Source organism: Hippopotamus amphibius, chromosome 9, assembly GCF_030028045.1.
Source record: "Hippopotamus amphibius kiboko isolate mHipAmp2 chromosome 9, mHipAmp2.hap2, whole genome shotgun sequence".
Classification (NCBI taxonomy): Eukaryota; Metazoa; Chordata; class Mammalia; order Artiodactyla; family Hippopotamidae; genus Hippopotamus; species Hippopotamus amphibius.
This window is the reverse complement of record NC_080194.1, coordinates 2,955,217-2,968,772: the sequence shown is the minus strand read 5'-3', so window position 1 is coordinate 2,968,772 and position 13,556 is coordinate 2,955,217. Positions and strand designations below refer to the sequence as shown.

Below are 13,556 nucleotides of genomic sequence, written 5' to 3'. Positions count from 1 at the left end.
CTTCCTAAATGTTGATTCTTGTTGGGTAGGAAAACACCGGAAGTTGGAAGGGGACATTGACTTGAATCTTTCTAACCCTTCTGACGTCCTCACCAAGTTGCTCTTTGGAATAAATCGCTGATAGTTATGTGTTTCTCATCTACCTTTTTCTCTTAAAGTTGAGTTCCAGAGAAAATAATTCTAGCTTTTAGAGCCTAACAGCTGTTTAGAAACTGAAAAAAGAAGAGGCTGTGTTCTTCTTTCCTTGTGTTCTATGAGTCAAGTGATTCTTAGAAAAAACATGAATGGATGGTTTGCCTTTGTGTCTGGGAGTAGGAAAGTTTGAATCTACCTCCGTTCTGTCTTGTGGTAACCGCTACAGGTCAAATCCCAGACGCTTGCTAAATTGGGGACTAGAAAATAGTTGGCACATGCAGAAGAAATCTCATGTATGAAGAAAAGGCAGGCTCCTGCAGTTGGAGAGTTGAGATTGTACGTGAGGGGCACTGTGCCCGGGGTGCCACAAATGTAGATCCCCAACGCGCCCGGCCACCGTGACCGTCCCCACTGCCACTCTGTGCTGGAATGTCTTTTCCTTTTTTAGGGGGTGGGAGAGGGAGTGACAGTAACAATTGCTTATTGAGGAAGACTTGGAAAGTACAGAAAATTATGAAGAAGCAGAACCATCTATAATGGATAATCACTGTGAAACCATTGGTGTAGTTTCTTCAAGTGGTTTACTCGGGCTTGTTTTTAAAGCATGATTAGAACCATAATATAAATAGCTTTCAGTCCTGTTCTCACTGTGCATTGGATCAGGAGCATTTTTCCACGTCATGAAATGTTCTTTGAAAACATCTTTCTGTAGACGAGTAACATTCCATCGTACAAATATACCGTGGTTTATGTGGCCGTTTTTTCTAGTATCAGACATTTAGACGTTCTTTGCTTTTGCACTGTCACACACAGTGGAGCAGTCAGTGTGGTGGTATGCAGAGTCTGCATTCTTGGTCTCCATCTTAACGTTTTGTTTTCTGTTTTTTTTTTTTTAATTTTACAAATATTGTGGAAAAATCCCCATGATGTAAAGTTTACCATTTAAGCCATTTTTAAGTGTAAAGTCAGCGGTATTAAGGACATGCACATTGTTGGGCAGTCATCACCACCATCCGTGTCCAGACTCTTTTCATCCTCCCAACTGAAACTCTGTGCCCATTAAACACTAACTCCCGACTTCCCCCTCCCCCAGCCCCTGGCAGCCACCATCCTACTTTCTGTCTCTGTGATTTTTACTCCTCATATGAATGGGATCATGTAGTATTTGTTGTCTTATGACTGCTTATGTCATTTAGTATGTGTCTTCAAGGATGATTCCTGTTGTAGCATGGGTCAGAATTCCCTTCCTTTTTAAGGCTGACTGCTATTCCATTGGGTGGATAGACCACACCTTGTTTGCCCACTCACCCGTCAGTGGCCACCTGGGTGGCTTCCACCGCTGACTACCGTGAATAGTGCTGCTGTGAACATGAAGGAACAAATGCTTGTTCAAGTCCACGTTGCCAAGTCGTTTCCCAAAGAGTTGTGCCCGTTTATCCTCCATTAGTATGGGAGACCCTTGTCTTGCCACCTTTACCAATACAGAGCTTATCATTTAAAAAACTTATCTGTGCCAATGAGACAACGTGCTGCTTTGCGCCTCTTTTCTTATTAGTGATGCTGGATCCTTTCGTCTGTTCACTATCCATTTGGATTTTTTTTCTGTGAATTATTGTTTCCCTTGGACTGCTCCAAGTATAATTCTTTGGGCTGTGCCAGTCAGACAGACTTTGATTTCTTGCCTGGCTTTTGAGACAAATCACAGCAAAAGGAAAAGGAATTTGTTTTGATTACAAATTTCCTAGGCACTTGGATAGCACAGAACCCTAAAACTCAAATAATCTCCTCTTGCCTTTCTGACTTGTACATCCCCACCTCTCTACAGATGTTGCATCATCTCACCTTTTGGAGGTGAGTGAGGTGGCAGGTTGGATGTTGGAAATGTCGTTTCAGGGAGCATGGGTGAGCGCTATAGATTCTGAGGGTTTGACAGAACTTGAGAGGTCATCTGGGCATTGTTAAGTTGGTGCTTTACATGCTCACATAGGAGCCATGAGTTCTAGTGGGAAAAGTATAGACCTCAATGCTCCATCTCCCATTTATTAGCTGTGTGACCTTAGGCAAGTCACTTAGCCTCTCTGAGCCTCAGTTTCCTTACCTTAAAACCCCTTAGTTAACCAGTGGTCACTCACCTTTCCTTGCCGCTTATTTACCTACCTCCTTTGTCCCCACTGGACCCCCTATTTTTAAAGATTTTGATCTTTAGCATTTATTAATTGATCTCGTGGGCACCCTTGTCACGTGGGTTATTTCTGTTAGGCTTTGTGACATTCTGAGAACAGTTCAAGGATCTCGCCCTTACTGCCGTCAGAGGCCTGCGGGTATCTGGGAACCCCTACGGTTAAAAGTCAGCGAAGAATAGCTCTCCAGTCACCTTTACATCTGGTGGTGTATCTTGTATCTACCAGAACCTAGGAGGTAGGCAGGGCAGCTGTCATTTCCATCCTCAGAAAACAGGGATTCTTAGAGGTTCAGAGGCTTGCTTGAAGTCACACAGAAGAGTGAGACAGGGACTGGCCCCAGCTGGTGGTGTGCCTGTCCTCGGCCCAGCGGCTGCACTGTAGACTTCTGCAGATACCCACGCCCTCGTGGACATCTACCCCCCAGCCCCCGCCTGGCACCGTGCCTGGCCCCTGCGCGTGCTCACCTGTCGCCCCCTCGCCCCCAGGTACGTGGCCATCTCCCGGGAGGAGAGGGAGCAGAACCTGCTGGCGTTCCAGCACAGCGAGCGCATCTACTTCCGGGCATGCCGGGACATTCGGCCCGGGGAGCGGCTGCGGGTCTGGTACAGCGAGGACTACATGAAGCGCTTGCACAGCATGTCCCAGGAGACCATCCACCGCAACCTGGCCAGAGGTGAGCACCACACCCGGGGAGGACCACGCCCACCGCCAAGCCCCGGGGGGCCGGAAATGCTTCTCTAGGAGCTTCCTGGGAAAATCGATGGGAGATACCGCGCGCCAGCTACAGGGAGACCCAGAGGGACTCGGCGGAGCTGATGGGCTCGATAGGAGCAGCTGCTCCAGCACCGGCCGTAGCCACCTGGAGTGTTCTCCTCCCTCAGACACGGTCAGAAGCCCTACTGTAGGTGTTTCAGGGGATCAGGGAGAGAGCTAAGTCTCCGATGCCAAGCATACAAGTTTAATCAAAATGGATTCTGTTTCCCCAACTCAAACTGATGGCAGGATGTTGTAAACTGCCACTGGCTCAACAATAGCAGCAATAATAGGTGACATTTACTGAGTACTTAATATGTGCTAAGCAGGTTTTCTACGGCGTCCCAGGTAATCATCCCAGGAGCACCTGCCCCGCACGTGCACAGTGAGAGTTAGATGGGTGATATACGTACGCATTTGCAACGACGTCTGCCTTGACCGTCTTAAGCCCTCCGTTGTAAACCTTTAATACTAATGATAGCATGCGGAATATTATCCCCATCTTACAAACGTAGAAACTGAGCATCAGATAAACACGGTGACTCACCCAGAATCCCATGACTAGCAGGGGCAGAGCCAGGTTCCTAACCCACATCTGTCTGAGTCCGGGGTCTGAGCTCTAATCTACAGTATTATAAGGCCTCCCAGACAAAACTAGTTTCTTCCCTGCTTCCTCCTGGCCTCATTCTTGGCAGTCCTAATGATACGCTGTGAAAGAACAATCTCTATTAGAAGAAGACTGGAAGGAGGTGGTAGTGGCCTGGTGGGTGGGTGTCTATCCAGGCTCCATTCAAATGAATCATTTGAACGTGGTTTAAAATGCTGCCCCACTCCTAGCTTTTTCCCTCTTTACTCCATCCTCAGCCATGCCAGGGCCAATGGGTGAGCCCAGGTCCTTTTTCCCGCAGGACCTTCCTTGCACTAAAACCACACATCCAAAGACCCAGAGTCCATCCAGTCCCAGGAACCAAGCCTACACCCGGTCCCCACCATATCATGTTTCTGACCCAGCCTACGTATTGGAGATAAAGCTCCGTTTGGAATATGAGGGGGAAAGGTGAAAAGGGGTGAGAACGACCCATTGGAATTAAGCTATCTTCACAACCAAAACAGAGCCAAGCAAATTGTGGACATTGAGCGCACAGCTGCTGCCTGACTTGGTAAAAGGTATCTGGTGATTGGATGGGCAGTGAGAGGAGACCCAGTAGATACCCTCATCTCTTGCCTTCTTTGGAGCTGGGTGTCGGGCACATAACATGCCAATACACTTGGGAAGGCATGTTTCTGTGATGTGATTGCGATGGTGTCCACTTGACCTCTGGAGGTGCCGTGTGAAAACAGTGCGGTGCGTAGTAGGTGCTCAGTAAATCCTTGTTGAATGGATAAAAGAAGACATGAATGAGGACCACCGAGAAATCTCCAGAAGAATCATATCACCAGAAGAGAAAACCAAGAGAAGTCATACCTGAGGGACATGAGGTCCATTCTTTGGTCACGATCTTCTTGAATTCCTCGGGATTTGTAATGTCCTTTCTCCCCCGGTGTCTTCACCAAAGCGCCTCCAGCCACATCATCCTCATAGAGCCCTGAGACCCAAGGGGATGCTCAGAGAAGGGCGTGAGCTTTCAGGAGTGGTCCAAAAGAGCGTGGCAGACAGACTTGAAATGCCATAAGCCAAGACGTGTGAAGATACGGGAGGAAGGCGAGTCTATTCCTGGCCAGGCTGAGAAGTGGGAAACAGGAAGGAAACTGGAAGCCACCCTGGGGCAGGGCCAGAGCAGGGGGTGAGTTGACCCTAAAGCCCTTGGGAAGCAGCCATGGAGCTCAGTGGCCTTTAGACGTGTGTCCCTGTAGCCCGTAGCTTTGGCAGACACTGATATGGTTAGTGGTGTCATAGATCTGTGTGCCAGTCCTGCTCTGGAGGGGGCATCCCCCACGCTCAACCACTCAAGGTCTCACGTGGAAGGAGGCATCTTCGTAATTGGAAGGCTGGAGCCCTGGTGAAGTCCAGAGCATGGATTATTAGTTCGTATTAAGTAGTTGGAGCCCAGAACTGCTTTCTGAAGAGTATAAATTATTTCTTTGTGCTTATCTTTTAAGAATAGGATGCATCCAATATGTGTATTCAAAGAATTTATGTTATTTGTCTACTTTGGGTCATTGATTTACTTTGTGGTGTTTCCCCCATGTTTTATGGAGGCTTTAGAATCAATTTCGTAATGCTTAAAGATCTTTTTTGACCCATAGATTTTTCCGGGAGCCCTGAGCACACATAAACCTACTGCCCACCCTAGGAAATTTGAATAACCTTGTCCCTGAGCAGAGAGGCATGAGAAGTCCCCTGTGATGTATAGCCTTGACCTCCCATCGTCCTCAGCTATCTGCTGCCTGATCGATCCGTGAGAAAGAGAAAGGGTGGCCCTTGACTTTCAGAGATTCTGATGGGCAAGTGTCCAATCTGTAATACGAACATATTGCATTTTTTAAAAGTTCTCTTCGCCTCCACCCTTTGCGCCCCTTAGCTGTTACAGAAACGAGGCTGCGGAGGGCCACCCGAGTTTCAGGAGCCTTGGAGATGAGGTCATCCCCTAGGCACTCAGGCGAGGACAGAAGAGGAGTGTCCTGAATAGGTCACTCCCTCCTGGGCTGTGACCTGTGGGGACCCTGGGGTCGTGCACGGGCCGGGGACCCCATGGCAGCCGTGGGTGCCAAGGCGTGGTCACAGCGTGGAACACCTGGGTTGCATGTGGAGAGCCCTTGGCCTTCACTCGGAGGCCTTAAGTAAACACGGCTCGCAGAAGCCCAATTACCGCATATGTTCAGGTCACGTTGTTGGTCAGAGTCACATCTCCCAGGGCCCCGCCCCGATCTAGGAAGCCCTTGAGGGTTCCTAGCTCCAGAGACGGCTGTCTGGACCTTCAGAGGGTCCCTCTTAGCATCTGCTCCCCCCCCAGGCAGCATCTGTACAGCTATAGCAACTTAGGCAACTGTGTTGGCCATTTTGAAGAATCAGGCTAACATTATATATTATTTGGGAATTCACCAAGGTCTTTGACGTCATTTCCATGATAGAAAGAAATGGAAAAGGAAATGTCCCTAGAGTTGTCAGGTAAGGGAACAGGGCACGTGTTGGGTCTGCACGGGCACGTCGTGCTTTATCGTGCAGATGGCTGCCATCTTGGAGCCCACAGCGGCTACAAGTGTCCCAACGTCCCTTTTCTTCCTGCCTCGGTCGTCAGTGAAAACCACAGAGGTTCGGGCCATGCTTCCTCACGTAATCCTAGGCTTCTGATTCCTGGGAGAATCAGAAAGGACAGTTGCTGTAGGGCAGACTTTGCCCTAACAGGGCTGTCTGCCGAGAGTCAGGGAGGAGGAAGGCATGACCCGGTGTTTTGTGTGTACCTTTTACCAAGTCGAAGCAGCCATCTTCCAATTGCTGGGACTGGTGGAGCGTCCTGGAGGACTGGGGTCTCCATACGCACCTAGCTGAGCTCTGTTACCACCCACCTGGCTGATCACGTGAGATGTCATCTTCTAGGATGACAGGACGGCCAGTTCCTTAACTTCCAACTCCCCGCCCCTATAGCATTTGCCTAACTTATAAACACAGAGCTTCTATATATAAAGCTCCATTGACATGATCTCTTTAAAAAGAGTTCTTCCCACTTTTTCAGGTCCTTTAACTGTAGACCCCGTGATCCACGGAGTAATCCACCTCCCTTCTTGCCACACCTGCTCCACAAGGCCAGACCCAGAGGGATGCGTCGAGAGATGTCCTGACAGGAGCGCTTAGTTTTCTGTTGGTTTCTCACCTTCAGGGCTTTTCCCCACTTCCTCACACCCTGGTTTTCCTTCCTAGGAGAGAAGAGGTTGCAGAGGGAGAAGTCTGAGCAGGCTCTGGATAACCCAGAAGACCTGAGGGGTCCCCTGCAGCTCCCCCTGTTGAGACAGGGCAAAAGTCCCTACAAGCGTGGCTTTGACGAGGGGGACGTGCACCCCCAGGCCAAGAAGAAGAAAATCGACCTCATTTTCAAGGATGTGTTGGAGGCCTCTCTGGAATCTGCAAAGGTAGAAGCCCACCAGCTGGCACTGAGCACCTCGCTGGTCATCAGGAAGGTCCCCAAGCACCAGGACGACGCCTATAGTCAGTGTGCAATGACCATGGCGCACGGCGTGCAGAGTGTCGGCCGGACCCAGGGGGAAGGGGACTGGAAGATACCCCGAGGGGCTTCCAAGGAGGCAGGCCCACTGGAGGACGAAGAAGAGGAGCCTTCGTCGTTCAAGGCCGACAGTCCTGCCGAGGCCTCCCTTGCGTCCGACCCTCACGAGCTGCCCACCACCTCCTTTTGCCCGAACTGTATTCGCCTAAAGAAGAAGGTCCGGGAACTCCAGGCCGAACTAGACATGCTTAAGTCTGGCACGCTTCCTGAGCCCCCCACCCTGCCAGCTCAGGTGCTGGAGCTTCCCGAGTTCTCAGATCCCGCAGGTAAGTTGATGTGGATGAGACTGTTGTCAGAGGGAAGAGCACGCAGTGGGCAGTGTGGAGGGGGCCTGGCACCCCCCGGGGGAGCCACCCTCGGGGAGACCTGGGGTGTGGAACTCGGAGGTGGGCACCGGCCGCAGCCCACGCCCTCGGTACCTCCGACAGGCCGCCCTGCATCTCTGGCGGGGGCTTCGTGTCTTGCCCTTGTACCCTCCTCACGAATAAAGGAAGTTCCGCTGCAGGAGGGGTGTGTGCTGTGTTCTTGACCCGTTGCCTTTCTCCGGTGTCTTACCCCAAAGCCCAGCTTCTAAACCCAATCTTCCTCTCTCCCAGTCCCAGGCAGGGTGGCCCATCAGGGAGAGCCCCTGGCCTTACCGACAGGGATACAGGGCGTTTAGCTGCCTTTGCCGTTTTCTGTTGGCTGCCTGCATCTTTTTGAGTTGCTCAACTACGGGGAAGGTTTCTTAGTACACATCTGCAGCTGAGTTAGAGATTTACATAGCACTTCCTATTTTAACCACCTCGCTTAGCTCAGAATGAGGTGTTTCAGATATTCAAAGCACGCATCTTAAATACACTGCGTTCTGATCCTGAAATCACTTGGGGCCCAAGCTGTCTTCATTCGAGGGCAGCACGCCTCCCCCGACCACATTAGTGGTGGCACAGACGAGTCCCCCGTCCTCGCTGTACCACTCTGGAACCCTTGATGTGCTTTGTTGCTTCATCAGCTCTGCTCTCCTAGCTGTGCTGTTCGGTTGATGCACAACATTTACGTTCCTTGAGCACCTGCTTGTGGAAGGTGAGGGCAGACAGCCTGGAGCGTGGCGGCCCCCAGGGCTAACCCACAAAGAGGATGAGACACGCGTGGACGACAAGAGTGCTTATGAATGAGTTCCAGGCTGGGATTCAGTCTGTCGTAGGGATTGGCTTCTGTTTCACAGAACGCGACACCTCCCTTTTGGGCTCTCTCTCCTTCCTTTTGGAAATGTCTGTGTTTTTCCCAGCAGGTGTAACTGCTTCTTTCCCATTTGTCTTCCAGCCTCGGAGAGCATGGTTTCCGGCCCCGCCATCATGGAGGACGACGACCAGGAGGTCGACTCAGCAGACGAATCCGTCTCCAACGACATGATGACGGCCACCGATGAGCCCTCCAAGATGTCGTCGGCCACCGGGCGCCGGATCCGGCGCTTCAAGCAGGAGTGGCTGAAGAAGTTCTGGTTCCTGCGGTACTCGCCCACCCTCAATGAGATGTGGTGCCACGTCTGCCGCCAGTACACGGTGCAGTCCTCCCGCACCTCGGCCTTCATCATCGGCTCCAAGCAGTTCAAGATCCACACCATCAAGCTGCACAGCCAGAGCAACCTGCATAAGAAGTGCCTGCAGCTGTACAAGCTCCGCATGCACCCCGAGAAGACAGAGGAGATGTGCCGCAACATGACCCTGCTCTTCAACACCGCCTACCACCTGGCCCTGGAGGGCAGGCCCTACCTGGACTTCCGGCCCCTGGCCGAGCTGCTGCGCAAGTGCGAGCTCAAGGTGGTGGACCAGTACATGAACGAGGGAGACTGCCAGATCCTCATCCATCACATCGCCCGGGCGCTGCGGGAAGACCTGGTGGAGCGCGTCCGCCAGTCGCCGTGCCTCAGCATCATCCTGGATGGGCAGAGCGACGACCTGCTGGCTGACACCGTGGCGGTCTACGTCCAGTACACCAGCAGCGACGGCCCCCCGGCCACGGAGTTCCTGTCCCTGCAGGAGCTGGGGTTCTCCAGCACGGAGAGCTACCTCCAGGCGCTCGACCGGGCCTTCTCCACCTTGGGCATCCGGCTGCAGGACGAGAAGCCCACCGTTGGCTTGGGCGTAGACGGGGCCAACGTCACCGCCAGCCTGCGGGCCAGCATGTTCATGACCATCCGCAAGACGCTGCCCTGGCTGCTGTGCCTACCCTTCATGGTGCACCGGCCCCACCTGGAGATCCTGGATGCCATCAGCGGGAAGGAGCTGCCCTGCCTGGAGGAGCTGGAGAACAATCTCAAGCAGCTGCTGAGCTTCTACCGTTACTCGCCACGCCTCATGTGCGAGCTGCGGTCCACGGCGTCCACCCTCTGCGAGGAGACGGAGTTCCTGGGGGACATCCGGGCCGTGAGGTGGATCATCGGAGAGCAGAACGTCCTCAACGCCCTCATCAAGGACTACCTGGAGGTGGTGGCCCACCTCAAGGACGTCAGCAGCCAGACCCAGCGGGCGGACGCCTCGGCCATCGCGCTGGCCCTGCTGCAGTTCCTCATGGACTACCAGTCCATCAAGCTCATCTACTTCCTCCTGGACGTGATCGCCGTGCTCTCGCGCCTGGCCTACATCTTCCAGGGTGAGTACCTCCTGGTGTCCCAGGTGGACGACAAGATCGAGGAGGCCGTCCAGGAGATCAGCCGGCTGGCCGACTCCCCAGGGGAGTACCTGCAGGAGTTCGAGGAGAACTTCCGGGAGAGCTTCAACGGGATCGCCATGAAGAACCTCAGGGTGGCGGAGGCCAAGTTCCAGTCCATCCGGGAGAAGATCTGCCAGAAGACCCAAGTGATCCTAGCCCAGAGGTTCGACTCCCGCAGCCGGGTCTTCGTGAAGGCCTGCCAGGTGTTCGATCTGGCCGCCTGGCCCAGGAACAGCGAGGAGCTCATGAGCTATGGCAAGGAGGACATGGTTCGGATCTTTGATCACCTGGAGGCCATCCCCACCTTCTCCCGGGATGTCTGCAGGGAAGGGCTGGACCCCCGGGGCAGTCTGCTGATGGAATGGCGGGAACTCAAGGCTGATTACTATACCAAAAACGGCTTCAAAGACCTCATCGGCCACATTTGCAAATACAAGCAGAGGTTTCCGCTCTTGAACAAGATCATCCAGGTCCTCAAAGTCCTGCCCACCTCCACCGCTTGCTGCGAGAAAGGCCGAAACGCCCTGCAGCGGGTACGCAAAAACCACCGCTCCCGCCTGACCCTGGAGCAGCTCAGCGACCTGTTGACCATCGCTGTCAACGGCCCTCCGATCGCCAACTTTGATGCCAAGCGAGCCCTGGACAGCTGGTTCGAGGAGAAGTCCGGCAACAGTTACGCACTGTCGGCCGAGGTCCTCAGCAGGACGTCTGCGCTGGAGCAGAAGCCGGTGCTGCAGCCCGCGGACCACGGGGTGGAGTTTTATCCGGATGTTTAGGGAGCCGGATCGCAGAGTTCACTAAGCTGTTGAATATTTTTTTAATCTATACTCATAAGCTTTGATATATTATATAAATATATATTATATTATATATATATATATATATATATATAAACCCACACTGAAAAAATTTTAAAAACCAAGGTGACACGTCCACCAGAAGCTACTGGGAGCTTTCAGAGAGGAATAATGTCGGAAACGGATTCTCGTCTACAAAATTTGGCAGCTGCAACACACGTGGAAACTCATTTTCACTCACAGACGCATGTGCCGGGGCCACACGTGTTCCCCCCTGACGGCCAACCAACCACATAAGCTAAAATGACGGGTCTGTCGTCACCTTTAGGTAGCTCGTTTTGTTTTATGTCCTCGTTTGGGGGTGGAGGGGTTTGGGTGTGGGTGTATGGTCTCGCCTTTTTTTTTTTTCTCATGTGGTTTTATGAGGGGGGTTTCTAGGCCTCTTCACTGACGAGCTGGTCCAGCCGAATCAGATCTCTGATTTTGGGTAGGGTGGGCTGTGTGTCTGGATCGGGGTGTTTGACGTTTCCCTCTCCCACCCGACTTCAGCTTGAGAGATGTTCATTCCTTTCCTGACGAGCGTTCCTTCCCTGTCTCAGAAACAATAGCGTCCGTCGGACTGTGACCCCCGCCACTCCCCACCCGTGTCGCCTCGCCCGTCCCTGGGCTGTTGAGTCCCTCCTTGCAGCCCCCTGGATGCTAAACATTTTCCCTGTCCCACTGACGGCAAAGTCGCCTTCCCACCAAGCTTGAAGTCCTGGGGAAGGGGGAGGGCGTGAGCTCTTTGCATTCCTGCTTTACCTGGTGGGGGATAACATAATACAGTTCCATTCAGATCCAGGGAACGTGGGGGAAATGAAGAGCCAAGAAGTCCAGACCCCAGCAGGGCAGCGATTTTTGGCTAAAAACAAGTAAAATGAGAAGTATGTATTCAATTTACATGAATTATTTATACTCTGTCTTTATAATCATAGAATGTGTTTGGGGGTATTTTTTTTTCCTTTCGTAATCAAGAAATGCCTGCTCGGGTTCAGTGGCAGGAGATGTCCCCGAGAGTTGTGCCCTGGGTCACGCGTAACTCCGATGAGAGTCTCCAGGGATTGGGTCCTTCGTTGGCAGTAGGGCTGATGACAGGCCCTGCAGCCTGGCAGGAAGGAGTGGGAAAGTGCGTCTGTGCTGGCAAACGCTTCCTACTTTGAACAGGGTAGAGATGTCCTAAAAGAAAGGAATAAACAAGAGGAAAGACAGGACTCTCAAGGCATCCGCCTGCCTACACACACACACACACACACACACACACACACACACACCTGAGATGTAAGCTTTAGAAATAGCCACTTGCCTACTCCCTGAGGCAAGTAGTGGTTTAATCTAGAGGAGTCTTGATCCGTGCTCTTTTCTTCATTTAATTACCAGTATACCTCGCAAGGGAGTTTTTTAAAAACATGTGCGTGAGCTGTTAAAAACTTCTGTCCGTGTTTCCACACCTGAGGTATGCATATCTGATATGCAGAGATCCTCCATCGTGGATGCAGGTTACATCTGGGGGGAGGAAGGAAGACCTGCGTTGTCTGTGGTCTGTCGGGGGCCATCCCTCTCCGTGGGCAGAGGGCAGGCCAAGGATGGTGTGCTCTGGCCACAGGCACGGCCCCCGTGCCCCCCACCTGCTCGGCTCAGACATTAGAAAACTGTGGTGGCTTCCTTCCTTCTTGGTTTATCTTGTCTCCGAGGCCTCATGCCACCGTTAAGAACCAGAGTGTAACTGTCATCAACACTGAACATGTCACCCCTTCCTTCCTCGTCCTGCCAGACCTTCACCCCCTACAGATCCTTTCCCCCACCCCCATGGTCTTGGTGCTAAGATAACTTTAGAATCATTGCTGCTAGTCGATAGCTTTTCATTATATAAATATATTATATATATTATATATTATTTTTGAAACTTTTTTGTTTGTTTTCAACAGTGATGTAGCATGTTAAAAAAACAAAACAAAACAAAAAACCAACTGGTTTTCTCCGACTGTCCCACTGCCAGGCCTCATATGCTGCCTTCTTCAACAAATCAATGCACCCCTGCCTGGTGACATTCACCCCTCACCCCCTTCCCCAGTCGCACGTACTTTCACACCCACCTCTGAACAAGGAGAGAGTTAGCAGGAACTTGCAAGGAAAGATCCAGAGCCCTTTCTCGTGCTTTGAAATTCCCAGCCTCGTCCGCTTCTCCACGTTAAGCCGATGTCTTCTCTCCCCCTCCCCCTCCTCCCATCAGGGTCAGTACCTGTGGTCAAGTGCAAAGCACAAGGGTCCACCTTTCCCTCCCCGACTTCCTCTCCACCACGCACCCCAACCATGGTGTCTGCGGGAGCTTCCTTTGAGCGTCACACAGACTAAGATGGGTGAGGGCGAGACGGCTGGCCAGGTGGGTCAGGGGTCAGCGACAGGAGTCGGGATCCTTTCTTCTAGCCGACAGTTGCCTGGGCCTCCTCCCGTCCCCCTCTGCGCCTCCCCACCCACTGTGTCAGGAGAGAGGGCGTCCTCCCCTAGACCACTCATTTGAAAACCAGGAGGAGTGAACCGCTGATGGCCGCCTGAGTACCGCATCAGGGCTGCGACAGTTTCCTCTCAGGAGGCTGTGGCCAAAATGAACTCCAATATTTATCTCGAGGGGAAAAAAATCCTTTGGGCCAATGCCAGTGTCTACCTTGTCTTTTCAGAGGGGCAGGAGCTGGCCACCTGCCTCTGGGCCAGAGGCATGAGCGCCTGCTAGTAGCACGAGG

At 52.4% G+C, this 13,556-nt stretch overlaps 1 protein-coding gene across 3 annotated transcripts in view; it reads left to right on the top strand.

The window, feature by feature from the left end:
- The window catches only part of PRDM11 (PR/SET domain 11), a 51,102-nt gene extending 39,436 nt beyond the window's left edge, over window positions 1-11,666 (top strand). For all 3 annotated transcript variants that reach the window (XM_057750901.1, XM_057750900.1, XM_057750899.1), the window contains exons 6-8: window positions 2,804-2,991; window positions 6,931-7,557; window positions 8,594-11,666. In XM_057750901.1, the coding sequence (XP_057606884.1) occupies window positions 2,804-2,991; window positions 6,931-7,557; window positions 8,594-10,758 (2,980 nt within the window). In that variant the 3' untranslated portion in view covers window positions 10,759-11,666. The remainder of the gene's footprint in view (window positions 1-2,803; window positions 2,992-6,930; window positions 7,558-8,593) is intronic.
- Window positions 11,667-13,556: the final 1,890 nt, after the last annotated feature.